The sequence below is a fragment of the Staurois parvus genome, unplaced genomic scaffold, assembly GCF_062004578.1.
Source record: "Staurois parvus isolate SC_StPar_1 unplaced genomic scaffold, SC_StPar_1.0 ptg000772l, whole genome shotgun sequence".
NCBI lineage: Eukaryota > Metazoa > Chordata > Amphibia > Anura > Ranidae > Staurois > Staurois parvus.
In genome coordinates, this window is record NW_028318568.1 from 835,500 (window position 1) to 849,803 (window position 14,304).

Genomic DNA, 14,304 nt, shown 5'->3' on the forward strand with positions numbered 1-14,304 from the left:
AGCTGTGTTTATACTGAGATTAAATCACAGGTGAACTCAATTTACTAATTAGGTGACTTCTGAAAGCAATAGGCTCCACTAGATTTTAGTTAGGGGTGTCAGAGTAAAGGGAGCTGAATACAAATGCAAGTCACACTTTTCAGATATTTATTTGTAAAAAATTTGAAAACCATTTATCATTTTCCTTCCACTTCACAATTATGTGCCACTTTGTGCTGGTCAATCACATAAAACCCCAATGAAATACATTTACGTTTATGGTTGTGACATGACAAATGTGGAAAATTGCAAGGGGTATGAATACTTTTTCAAGGCACTGTGCATAAAATGTGTTTTTTTTTTTCATAAATTTTGTCATATTTAGTTATTTCTCACACACGGCATAGGCATACTTGCAATTACACCCTAAAACACATTTTGCTACTCCTCCTTAGTATGGTGATACCACATTTTGAAAAGCAAATACCCCAATGTATTTTCTATAAGACATATGTCTCTTGAACAAGTAATTTTTTGCCACAAGTTTTTGGAAAATGTGAAAAGTAAATGAAAACATATTTTTTTGATGGATATCAAGAAAGGGATTATATACCTTCCAAGCAGCCAGCATCAACTAGAGCCTAATTACTGTTATCTGCTGAGAAGCACCCACTTATGGCCACTGGAACTGTGCTCAGTGCCACCAGCATGTGATCCATGTCCTGACAGAGGGGTTGTCTGAATTACCATAGCCTTTCTGTCAGCTGACCATTGTGACCATTAGCAAGATTCTGAGTAGAGTTGAGCCTGGGCATCTTCAGAACTCTAGCCAAACTCTAAACTCGCACACTTTTTTTCTTTTACTCCGGTGAGCTGCTGGCCTGGTCATTCCCATCCCATAGCCCATGTAAACAAAGAGGCAGACTGCAGGGTGGGCTTAACCTGGCCCACAGCTTATATGACTAAAAAAAAAGGCTCAAGTTTGGAGTTTGGCTAGAGATGAGTTTGGAGAATGTCCAAGCTCATCTCAAATTCTGAGTAAACGCTAAAGACTGTTGTATGTGAAAATCAGTAGTTACACAAATGTTCAAACTAAGCCTGTCTGACATCAACAATCATGCCTCAGTCAAAATCACTGAGATTACATTTTTCCCCATTCTGGTGTTTCATGTTACATAGTGGGTAAGGTTGAAAAAAGACACCAGTTCATCCAGTTCAACCTGTGTGGGTGTGTGTTTGTCAATACCATTTCCCATATCCATGTATATTGCATTCACTAAGATGCTCATCTAAGAGTTTTTTTAAACTTTGATGCTCTCTGCAGACACCACTCACTTTGGAAGGTAGTTCCACATCCTTACCTCTCTGACAATAAAGAACACCTTACGCAGTTTAAAGTTAAACCACTTTTCCTCCAACTTCATTGTGTGGCCACAGGTCCTGTTAAGCGACCTGAGACTGAATAGTTTTCTCCTTATGCTGGAATCACTATTAACCACTTCTGCACTGCCTTATAGCAGAAATACTGCTACAGGGTGGCACAGGTACACAAAATCACATATATATATATATCACTGACGGGGAGGAGGGCTGCTTTGTTTACTAACGGTCCTCCTCCCTGTCGGTTTGGGCACACTGTTCTGGATGGCTGTGCACAGCCATCCAGAGCAGTGTGCTTACAGCGAGGCACACACATCCCGCCCCTAATAAAACACTCCCAGCACACAGTTAATCCTTTGATCGCCCCTCATGTTAACCCCTTTCCTGCCCAGCGCCATTAGTACAGTGTCAGTGCATTTTTTAACACTGATCACTGCATTGATGTCACTGGGGATGTCAGTGACATCAAGTCATTTCCCCACAGTGTCAGAATGCCTACCGCAGTCCCACAGTCCCGCTATAAGTCACTGATTGCTGCCATTATTTTAGCAAAGACATGTCGCGGAATACATTTTGGCCTAAATATCTGATGAAGTTTTATTTTTAAAATTTTTTTCACTGGACATGTTTAACCGCCTCCGTGCCGCCCTATAGTATAAATACTGCTACAGGGCGGCACGGGTGCTTAAAATCACGTGTGTGTACATATATATATCTAGATTGTAAGCTCGAAAGAGCAGGGCCCTCGATCCCCTCATGTTTTGCATTGTATTGGTATTGTTCTGTCACATGTTCTGTTCCCCTCTGTAATGTACAGCGCTGAGCGAACTATTGGCGCTTTATAAATACTGTATAATAATAATAATAATATACATACATACATACACATGATTCGCACTCCCGCAGTTTCGCAGGCCGACCCTCAGTGATGGTCCCAGAGGGAGAAGAATCAAGACTCAGCAAGTAAAACAGCACACTTACACAGAACACTTTTGGACACATTTAACCTCTTGATCACCCCCCCCCCCAGTTAACCACTTCACTGCCCTGTCACCAGTGTCATTAGTACAGTGTACAGATTTTTTGCTGATCACTGTACTAGTGGCGCCGGCTACTTCAGATAGCATTAGCGTCAGTTAGCGCCCCTTCCAGATAGCGTCAGATTGCCCATCAGTACACCATTAATCACATTTAACCCGTTGACTGCCAGGAACACACTCACATACACAATAAACCTCAATTGCTAGTATACTGTCTGAACGGATCAATATCTTTGATCAGATCAGCACTACACCAGAGTTCACAGTATCTATCTATCTATCTATCCATCTATCTATCCATTCATTCGTATCCGACCCTTGGCGATTGCATGGACTGTCATTCGTAAGCAACTTTTTCCATGAATTCTCTTAGCAATTATTTTACAGGTTGCCAGGTCTTTCCCCAACCCCTATCATGCAGGAGATCCCATGTGGCTAGGGATGAAACTAGGACAATTTTAGACAGGAGCCAATTAACCTACTAGCATGTCTTTGGAGTGTGGGAGGAAACCGGAGTACCCGGAGGAAACCCACGCGAACACAGGGAGAACATGCAAACTCCATGCAGGAGGCGCCATGGTTGGGAATTGAACCCATGACCCAATTACTGCAAGGCAGAAGAGCTAAATACTAAGCCACTGTGCCGCCCCCACATTAGTGTCCCAAAAATGCAGCGTTAGCAGGATCAGCCCCGGCACCATCCAGCACCTGCATTTAGCCCCTAAACTTACCCCCCCTTTTCCCCCAGCAAGTGCAGTGTCAGTAGGTCACTGTCACTTGATACATTGCACACAAAACCGCAGTGTTCGCTGAATCAGGCCTAATCTCTATTAGCACTTGCCGTTAAATTTTTTTGTAGTGGTTCAGGCAGTCCCTGACAGCCAGGTGCTCTTTTTCCTGTGAGTTGCACTAGGTACCTATACATTTAGTGGACAAAATGTCAATGGAAAGGTACTCTAGTGAAGAGGCCTCTACAGAATTCTGAACATGTCAGATGAGAGCAAAGGGGAAGACTCACTGACACAAACAGCCTCAGAATACGAATCTGTAGACAGCAGCAGCACTCTGACAGATACAGTAGCTCAGACGATGGAGAAGAGGTCCCTGCTAAGATCAGGCATACCCGAAGCTGTTCCCAGGTTGCTGAGATGTTACAATCGCATGATGACTCTCGTATGCAGCAGAGTGCCAGTACTAGTGCCGCTCTACCTTTTGATGAACTGGCGAGCACCAGTGGCCTAGTATATCCTGGTCTTTCACATACCAGCATAAGTGCAGTACAAGCTGGTGCGGTGGCGAGCACAAGTAGTGTTCCGCAGCCACCAAGAATTTGCACACTGGCCCATAGAGCCCCTAGTATCCTTCCGAATGTGCTTGCAAATCCCAGTTGGTAGCCCACAAATTCTGCAGCACCCGTACTTCCCCTATTCACTACCCAACCCGGAAATCAGGTGGAAACAGCAAATTTAAATACTCCCCTTGATTTTTTGGAGCTGTTTTTCACAGAAGATCTGTATGTATTAATTGTGGATCAAAGCAATTTATATGCGCAACAGTTTATCGCCGCCAACCCAAATTCAAACCTTGCCAGACCATTCGTATGGAAACCCATTACGGTTTTGAATGTAAAGTTTTCTGGGCCTAACCCTCAACATGGGCATTACTAAAAAAAATTATTGGTCCACAGACCCAATTCATCATATGCCCGTGTCCTCTGCTGCCATGGCCAGGCAAAGATATGAGAGTATAATGTGTTTTATGCATTTCAATGACAATACACTCTGTCATCCTCGGAGTGACCCTGAATTAGACTGGCTCCACAAAATTCAGCCCCTCAATAAATCACCTTAACCAAAAATTTGCAGATGTCTATACTCATCAGCAAAACATCTGCGTTGATGAGTTCCTCATTAATTTTTCTGGCTGCCTTGCATTCAAACAATTTCTCCCCAGCAAGCGTGCCAGAAATGGGGTCAAGATGTATAAGACCTGTGAGAGGGCAACAGCCTATACATATAGGTTTCGGATTTACAAGGGAAAAGATAGTCACATGGAACCCCCTTGATGCCCAGACTACATGGGGAGCAGTGGCAAGTTAGTTTGGGGCTTGGTGTTATCTTTTTCCATATGGGGTACCACTTATACGTGGACAATTTTATTCAAGCATGCCACTATTTAGACATTTGTACAATCTTGGAATTGTGGCACCGTGCGACCTAATCACCGGGGCCTCCCTTAATGGCTTGTAAATACTCATCTTAGAAAGGGGAAAAAGCCTGCTTGATAAATGAGGATATCATTCAGCTGCAGCACCGACTTGTTTATTCTGACAGAAACAGTGTCTTGTTCTCAAAATATACATAAGTAGGCGTATGCAGTGCTGTTGGATGAGATTTGTCATCCGAAGTTAAAAAAAGAGCATATATGCCGAAGCATGGGGGCCTGGGGTGGCCAGTGGGTGGATGGCCCCTATGCTTCAGCATATATATTTTATAATATTTTTTGACACATTTCATGTGTGCCCACCATTAGAAGTGGGTGGATGCAGGGTGGTATATTCTAATGGTTTTCTGGCTGAGATTTCTTCTCTTTTTTTCATTCAGCCCACAGGCTGCATAAAAAAAAGAACATAGCATACACACCCAAAAAGGACCAGAGACGTAGTGGTACTTCACTGGACTTTGAGTGGTTATACCAGGATGATGCCTGCAGCTGCAGGCATCATCCTGATATGTTTTTCAGCGTTCAGCTTTCATATAAAAGCAATCCTAGTGGCTAATTATCTGCAGGATTGCTTTTACACGCAGCAGGAAAAGATGCCCCCCTCCCTCGTTGCCTTCCACTACCTTCTCAAGCAGTCCCGTGTCATCAGGGGAACCTGAGAAGGCAGCCAGTGTTTCTGCCAGCTGACCATAGAGCTGATTGGAGACCAGAATGGTGCCAATCATCTCTCTAGTCTAAGAAATCGGAAGCTACGAGCATTTCATCATGTCAGTTTCACATGATAAAAAAAACAGTGCCATTTGTAAATTGGGAAAGCATCTGATCACACCGATCTTGGTGAGATTAGATAATGTAAGGGCAGAAGAGATATCTAGAGTCTGATAGACCCCAGATTTCTAAAAAAAAAAGAATATATGACAATGCCCATTGAAGTTATAGGGGATATTTGCTTTAACTGTGATAGCATTAAAAGTGATAAAAAAAAATGAAAGGGACAGTGTAAAAATAATGAAAAAATTAAATTAACTTAAAAAAAAGCACCTTCGTCCCCCCCACGTGCATGAGGTATCACCGCGAACGTCAGATCAAGCAGTAATACTAGCACTAGACCTCCTCTGTAAATCTAAAATGTTAGCTTGTAAAGCGTTGCCTATGGATATTAAAAATGTATGCAGTTTGTCGCCATTGCACAGGACATGCACAGTTTTCAAGCATGTCATGTTTGATATCTATTTACTCGGCATACCGTCATCTTTTATACTTTACCAAATAATTGGCCAATATATTGTGATTTTGTGCATTAAAAATAAAAAAAAAGTTTATTTTTAAAAAAAATTTGCATTTGAAAATCACTGCGCGAGTACTATGTGACATAAAAAATTGCAGCACCCACCATTTTATTCACTAGGGTGTCTGCTTTAAAAAATATTTAATGTTTGGGGATCAAAGTAATTTCCTACCAAACAATACTGATTTTTTTCATGTGAATAAAAAGTGTCAGAGGCTTTGTCTTCAGGTGGTTAGAAGAGTGAATGATGTGTGGTTTTTGGAAAATGAAAAAAAAAAATCTTTTTTTTATACAAAACATTGTCTCTTAAATGATTTATTGCTCACACATGCCATGGGTATATGTGGAATTACTCCCCAAATACATTCTGCTACTTCTCCCAAGTATGGGGATACCACATGTGAGAGAATTTGTGGCAGTCTAGCCAAGTACAGGACCCCAAAATCCAATAAGCACCTTCAGGCTTTTAAAGGGCTTTATTTCGTCATTACACCTCCTGGCTACCTATTACAGTTTTGGAGGCCCTGAAATGCCAGGATAGCACCCCCCCCCCCCAAATTACCCCTTTTTGGAAAGTAGACACCCCAAGGAATTTGACAAGAAGCATGCTGAGTGTTTTGCAGATCTCGTTTGTTGCCACAAGTTTTTGGAAAATGAAGAAAGAAAACAAAAACATATTTTTTCTTTTCTATTTTTATATTTCAAAACCTTGTGAGAAAAAATGAGATCTTCAAAATACTCACCATGCCTCTTTTTAAATTCCTTGGGGTGTCTACTTTCCTAAAAGGGGTCATTGGGGGGGGGGGTGCTATCCTGGCATTTCAGGTCCTCTGCAACTGTGATAGGTAGTGAGGAAGTGAAAGGAGGAAGTTACAGACCTTCAGGCTTTCAAAGTGGTTATTGGATTTCAGGCTCCTGTATGTGGCTAGGCTCTCAAAAAGACTCACACATGTGGTATCCCCATACTTGGTAGAAGTAGCAGAATGTATTTTGGGGTGTAATTCCACATATACCCATGGCTTGTGTGAGCAGAATATTATTTAACCGCTTCCCACCTGGCCACTGCACATAAACGGCCAGGTGGGAGCTTCGCCGTTGTGAGTGGACATTCAGGAACGTCCTTCAGCACATGCGCACAAGCGCGGCCTCGTGGCCGTGCAGCTGCGCACTCTCGGTGTGCCTGTGTCCCTTGGACACAGCGCAACACTGCTCGGCAGAAGGGCCTTCTGATTGGCCCTTCTGATCACATGATGGCTGTGTCCAATCACAGCCATCATGTGATGTCAACAAAGCCGCCATTCAGTTGAACGGCTCTGCCTCTCCTCACACAGAGCCCGTGAGCGAAGAGAAGCAAAGCTGATATGCAAGTACACACAAGCACATCGCCCACACATCACCCTGTCACAGTACCAGTGATCCACATCTGTCACAGTACCAATGATCCACATCTGTCCCCATGCCCGTGATCCACATCAGTGATCCACATATGTCAGAGTGCCAGTGATCCAGATCTGTGATCCACATCTGTCACAGTGCCAGTGATCCACATCTGCCACAGTGCTAGTGATCCACATCTGTCACAGTACCTGTGAGCCACATCTGTCACAGTGCCAGTGATCCACATCTGTCAGCGTACCTGTGATCCACGTCTGTCACAGTACCCGTGATCCACATCTGTCACCGTACCTGTGATCCACATCTGTCACCGTACCTGAGATCCACATCTGTGATCCACATATGTTACAGTGCCTGTGATCCACATCTGTCACAGTACCCATGATCCACATCTGTCACAGTGCTAGTGATCCACATCTGATAGTGATCCAAAAATGTGTTTTTCTTTTCAAATGTTTTTTTTAATTTACAGCGCAAAAAATAAAAAACCCATTGCTGGTTAAATATCAAGAAAAGAAAGCTCTATTTGTGTGAAAAAAAGGACAAACAGTTCATTTGGGTACAGTGTTGCATAACTGAGTAATTATCCAAAGTGTGAGAGCACTGAAAGCTGAAATTTGGTCTGGGCAGGAAGGGGGTAAAAGTGTCCTGTAGTGAGGTGGTTAAGTGACAACTTTGTGTAAAAAAAAAAAAAATTCCAAACTCTTTCTTATTCTCAACAGATAGCTTAGGGTGTCTACTTTCCGAAAAAGGGGTCATTTGGGGGTGTTTGTACTGTCCTGGTATTTTAGCACCTAAAGAAATGTGATAGGCAGTCAGAAAGTAAAAGCCATGTGGGGGACACAGCAGACAAAAATTGAACTTTTTGGCCTAAATGCAAAACGCTTGTGGTGGAAAACTAACATAGCATATCACCCTGAACACACCATCCCCACCGTGAAACATGGTGGTGGCAGCATCATGTTGTGGGAATGATTTTCATCAGCAGGGACAGGGAAGCCGGTCAGAGTTCATGGGAAGATGGATGGAGCCAAATACAGGGCAATCTTAGAAGAAAATCTGTTAGAGTCTGTAAAAGACTTGAGACCGATGCGGAGGTTCACCTTCCAGCAGGACAACGACCCTAAACATACAGCCAGAACTACAGTGGAATGGTTTACAATAAAATAGAATGATCCTGATGCATAGGGATAAGTATTCCAGTAGCAAAAGATCATACAACATACAGTATATGCAGTGACCATATGCTCTAATATAGAGTACAGTCTTTGTAGAGGGTTAAAATAGGTGGGTGGCCACCATCCTGAGAGCTGCCAGCTGTGTTCAAATGATAAATGAGAAGAAGAGAAAGGAGTCGCCACCTGAGTGCAGTATTTATTTACATGGCGTTAAAAACACAAGATTAAAAAATATATAAAAGCTCATCTGTCTGAGAGCCCTGGACCACTCGTCTTCCTCCCACAGGGACTGCTGGATGGAACCCAGATGGCTCAGATGTAGGAGAGGCAGAAGCGCCTTGCACTATCCAGGAAGTCCATGCTGAACTGCGTGGAATGCAAGCGGACGTGACATCACCGGGAGGGCTGGAAAATGCACAGACACCGTCAGGCTACGCGTTCCTTCTATTGGTCTCAGAAGCCTGTCCAACATTTGAGCCATCCAGCAGTCCCTGTGGGAGGAATGCAAGTGGTCCAGGACTCTCATACACAGATGAGCCTTTACTGTATATATTAATCTTGTGTTTTTTATGCCATGTGAATAAATACCCTCATATTAATACTGCACTCAGGTGGCGCCTCCTTTCCCAATGGAATGATTTAGATCAAAGCTTATTCATGTGTTAGACTGGCCCAGTCAAAGTCCAGACCTAAATCCAATTGAGAATCTGTGTCAAGACTTAAAAATTGCTGTTCACAGACACTCTCCATCCAGTCTGCCAGAGTTTGAGCTATTTTGCAAAGAAGAATTGGCACAAATTTCACTCTAAATGTGCAAAGCTGGTAGAGACATACCCAAAAAAGACTTGCAGCTGTAATTGCAGCGAAAAGTGGTTCTACTAAGTATTGACTCAGGGGGCTGAATACAAATGCACGCCACACTTTCCAGATATTTATTTGTAATGTTATGTTGAAAACCATTTATCAATTTCCTTCCACTTCACAATTACGTGCCACTTTATATTGGTCTATCACATAAACTCCCAATAAAATACATTTACGTTTTTGGTTGTAACATGACAAAATGTGGAAAATTTCAAGAGGTATGAACACTTTTTCAAGGCACTGTATATGTATGTGTATATATATTTATATATATATATACATACACACACATATATATATATATATATATACGCACACACACACTATATTGCCAAAAGTATTGGGAGTTGGCCCACCCTTTGCAGCTATAACAGCTTCAACTCTTCTGGGAAGGCTGTCCACAAGGTTTAGGAGCATGTCTATGGGAATGTTTGACCATTCTTCCAGAAGCACATTTGTGAGGTCAGGCACTGATGTCAGACAAGAAGGCCTGACTTGCTCTAATTCATCCCAAAGGTGTTCTATCGGGTTGAGTTTGCAGGCCAGTCAAGTTCCTCTACCTCAAACTCACTCATCCGTGTCTTTATGGACCTTCCTTTGTGCACTGATGTGCAGTCCTGTTGGAATAGGAAGGGGCCATCCCCAAACTGTTCCCAAAAAGCTGGGAGCATGAAATTGTCCAAAATGTCTTGGTATGCTGATGCCTTAAGAGTTCTCTTCACTGGAATTAGGGGTCAGGCCCAATCCCTGAAAAATAACCCCACACCATAATCCCGCCTACACCAAACTTTACACTTTGCACAATGCAGTCAGGCATGTACCGTTCTGTTGGCAACCGTCAAACCCAGACATGTCCACCAGATTCCCAGACAGAGAAGCATGATTAGTCACTCTAGAGAACATGTTTCCGCTGCTCTAGAGTCTAGCTACACAAAGTTTGGAAGTCTTTAGCTATTGACTCTGCAGACAGTTGACAACTTCTGCGCACTGCTCTTCAGCATGCGTTGACCCCGCTCTGTCATTTTACGTGGCGTACCACTTTGTGGCTAAGTAACTGTTGTTCCCGGTTGCTTCCACTTTATCATACCACTAACAGTTGATCATGGAATATTTAGTAGCAAGGAAATTTCACGGATGGACTTATTGCACAGGTAGCAACCCATCATGGTACCAGGCCTGAATTCACGGAGCTCCTGAGAGCAACCCATTCTTTCAAAAATGTGTGTAGAAGCAGTCTGCATGTCTAGGTGCTTGATTTTATACACCTGTGACCATGGAGGTGATTGGAACACCTGAATCCAATGACTTGGAGGGGTGTCCCAATACTTTTGGCAATATAGTGTATATGTATATATATATATATATATTATAGTCATGTCAGCTTTTTTTAGCCTATCTATAAAACATTGTTAAAATTGACAACTGCTCGTCAGGGGAGGACTGACCATTTGGAAACTCGGGCACTGCCTGAGGGCCCGGGGTCAGTAGGGGGCCCCATGAGATGCCCCTGGTACCTTTTTCATAGGCTTTTTTTGAGTTTGGGCAAGGACACAGGGGCCCCATGATCCCCTATTGCCCGGGGGCCCCATGAGTTGTCAGTCCACCCCTGTTGCTCGTGGTGTTGTTGAAAGCCACAATTATGAAATCATACAATATCTATTATGAATATGATAGTGGAATTGTGAAAGCTTCTCTGCACTGAATTCATATTTACATTCAGATAGTAATGCAAGAAATGTAGCAAACCGTGCAGAGCAGGATGTGGAAATAAATAAGCCCCCGTGGACTGATTCTTTGGAATGTGGCAGGCCAAGGTTTTTGCCAACTATCCTGAAAACAAATTAGTACAGACAGGCAAATGGACAGATATGAACATAGCGTGGAAGGGGTGGGGGGGCAGACATCATCAGATCCAACCCACTGAAGTGGAGTTCTGTAACATGTTTGTCTCTTTGAGCTATCTATTTATGGTACATTAAATGTTTTTTTTCAAGTAATAGTATTCATACAAATGTTTTCTTTGTTTTATCTTTTAGACAATGGCTTAAGTCAGAGGATATACAAAGGATAACATTGCTTTTCCATAATAAAACCCTTGAAAAGGAAGTAAGTATTGCAAAATCAACAAGTATAAGTTAAATCCTCATAGGTTACAAGTATTGTCATATTTGAACTGTCAAAAATATAATTGAAGATTGGTGTATATGATTAAACTGGACATTTTTTTTTCAAGAGATTTGCTTCCTGAAAACATTTTTTGATTACGAGAGACTCCTTCAAATTGAATACAAATATATTTTTAGAATGTATCATGTAGGAATCTTGAGGAATATGAAATTAACTTTCAATGACTATAATCTATTTAATCGCATAATGTTTACAACAACAGGGCTAAAAGTGTTTTGCTGCTAATACTGTATTTGTTTACAGTCAGTGTGCAGTGCATCTCAGTGCAGTGTCCAACAATGGTCAGCCAGCATTGATGGATTTCAGCTTCCCTGATAACATTTTTCCATTGTGGCATTGTCCTGGTGAAACCTTCCACTATGTTCATCATATAGATTTTCAGGAAAGAAGTCCAAGTTTGAATGCAGAAAATGAATCTTCAAGGACATGTTGCACTTCATGTTCTTGTATGCTGTAAGAAGTTTATCACCCAGCTGACTGGAGTTTGCTGCTCTGTATTTGCCAAGAACATTCTCAACAGCATCCTTGAACTCTTTCCAGGTAATTTTCTTTTGCCTGACCAACAAATTTCTGAACCACGTGTCATTGATGGCATATTTACTCTGTGGACCAACAAAAATGCTTTCTTTAAACATCCTTAGCATCAGTTATTCTTGAAAACATCTGTCTCAAATAACCAAAACCCTCACCTTCCTTGCTTATCGCTTTCATTAAATTTTTCATCAGTCCGAGTTTGATATGAATCGGAGGCAAAAAATATCTTTGTCAGGTCAACAAATGGCTCATGTGCCATGTTTATTTTCTGTCTTGGAACCAAATTATAAAAATTCATAGTTACATTATAGTTGGTAAGGTTTACTAAAGACACCGGTCCATCCAGTTCAACTTGAGTGTTTGTGTGACTACTGTTTTCCATATCGCTGTACATTGTGTTCACTAAGATACACATCTAAAAGTTTTCTGAAGTTATCTACAATCTCTGCTGACAGCTGCAACTATGGAAAGGAGTTCCACATCTTTACTGCCCAAACAGTAAAGAGCCCCTAATGCAGTTTAAAGTATATGTAAAACAACATTCAGTTTAAAATAGAAATGAAAGGCAAAATATGTATGTATAGATATTTAAAAAATTCTAAATACCTTTTTTCCCTTTTTATATAAGGGGAAAATGCAGTACATTGAGCTTCCCAGTGAATGTATGTGCAGAGGGGAGGGCATGTCAGCACAAGTTTGATCATTGGATGTGAGCAGACTGAGTTCTCAGCACAGGGAACACCACCATTATTATCAGAGGGGGGGAACCCCCAACGATTACCATCAGTACCAAGGAGGGGTAGAAATAGAATACGGGAGGAGCCCAGGAAGAGTTCAGCAAAGAAGGGAGGAAGGAATGGGGGAGAACAGCGGCAGAAAGAGAAGGAGAGATACATAGGTGAAGGGATCTATAACATTAGTTCAGTCCCCATAACAAAGGAAGAGGTAGCGGTGTTGGATTTGGGGTTGAAATTTGTACCGAAGACTAATCTAAACAAATTTCAAACATGCATTGATCTTAATAAATTTGTTAGGAAGCTTAATCTGAAGAAATATTTTACATCACTTCTTGGACCCACTACTAGAGCTAATTTGGAAGGGATTCAACATAATTTTATAGAAAGCGGCCTTAAAAATAGATTTACATTTAATCCGATGATTTAATCCAAGCAGAATATTGAAGTCTTTAAACAAATGGTTAACATGGACTTGAAAGACCTTAATATAAAAAGACAAAGGGATGAGAAATGTATCCAACAGGGAATAGAACAACTGAAGGAAAGGAAAAATATAGTCATATGACCAGCAGATAAAGGTGGTGAAGTGGTGCTCTCAGAAAGGATTATGAAGAGGAGATGAAAAGGATCTTGAGTGACCAAAGTACATATGAAAAGATCAAAGGAGATCCCATAAAGAAGTTAATAAAGGAACTGAAGGTCCTGGTTAATAAAGCTAAAAAGACTAAAATATTGAATGGGAAAGAGGCAGAGTACCTTGTCCCCTCATGTTGTAGAATTCCGATATTCTACTATCTGCCCAAGATACATAAAAGCTTATCCCAACCTCCTGGAAGATCCATAGTAAGAGGGTTAGTACATTTGAGAATAAGTGAATATGTCGATATTTTCTTGCAGCCTATAGTCACGCAAGTGCTGGCATATTTGAAGGATGGGCAAGATGTTACATAGTTAGTCTGGCTGAAAAAAGACAAAAGTCCATCCTGTTGAACCATTAAAAAAAATTATAATAATATACCCACAGTTGATCTAGAGGAAGGCAAAAAAAAACCAGCACAGCATGATCCAATTTGCTCCTGCTGGGAAAAAATTCCTTCCTGATCCCCCGAGAGGCAATCAGATTTTCCTTGGATCAACTTTACCTATAAATGTTAGTAGTCCAGTTATATTCTGTGTATATAAAAAAGAATCCAGGCCCTTCTTGAAGCAATCCACCGAGCTCGCCAGAACAAACTCCTGAGGGAGTCTATTCCACATTTTCACAGCTCCCACTGTGAAGAAACCTTTCCATGTTTGGAGATTACATTTCTTTTCCTCCAGATGTAAAGAATGTCCCCTTGTCCATTGTGATGACCTCAGGGTGAATAGCTCTACACCGAGTTCACTATATGAACCACTGATGTATTTATACATGTTGATCATATCCCTGTCAAGGTCCTACCTTTCCTCAGAGCTTGTGCTGCTCCATGTACTGGCATCCATCTTAGGTTTCTAAGCAT

The 14,304-nt window shown here is 41.7% G+C and overlaps 1 protein-coding gene across 1 annotated transcript in view; it reads left to right on the top strand.

Annotated features, from left to right (window-relative positions):
• Positions 1-14,304, top strand: part of ADCY2 (adenylate cyclase 2) — a 685,338-nt gene that overhangs the window by 361,831 nt on the left and 309,203 nt on the right. Inside the window, exon 13 of the mRNA XM_089654517.1 lies at positions 11,384-11,453. Within this exon, the coding sequence (XP_089510643.1) occupies positions 11,384-11,453 (70 nt within the window). The remainder of the gene's footprint in view (positions 1-11,383; positions 11,454-14,304) is intronic.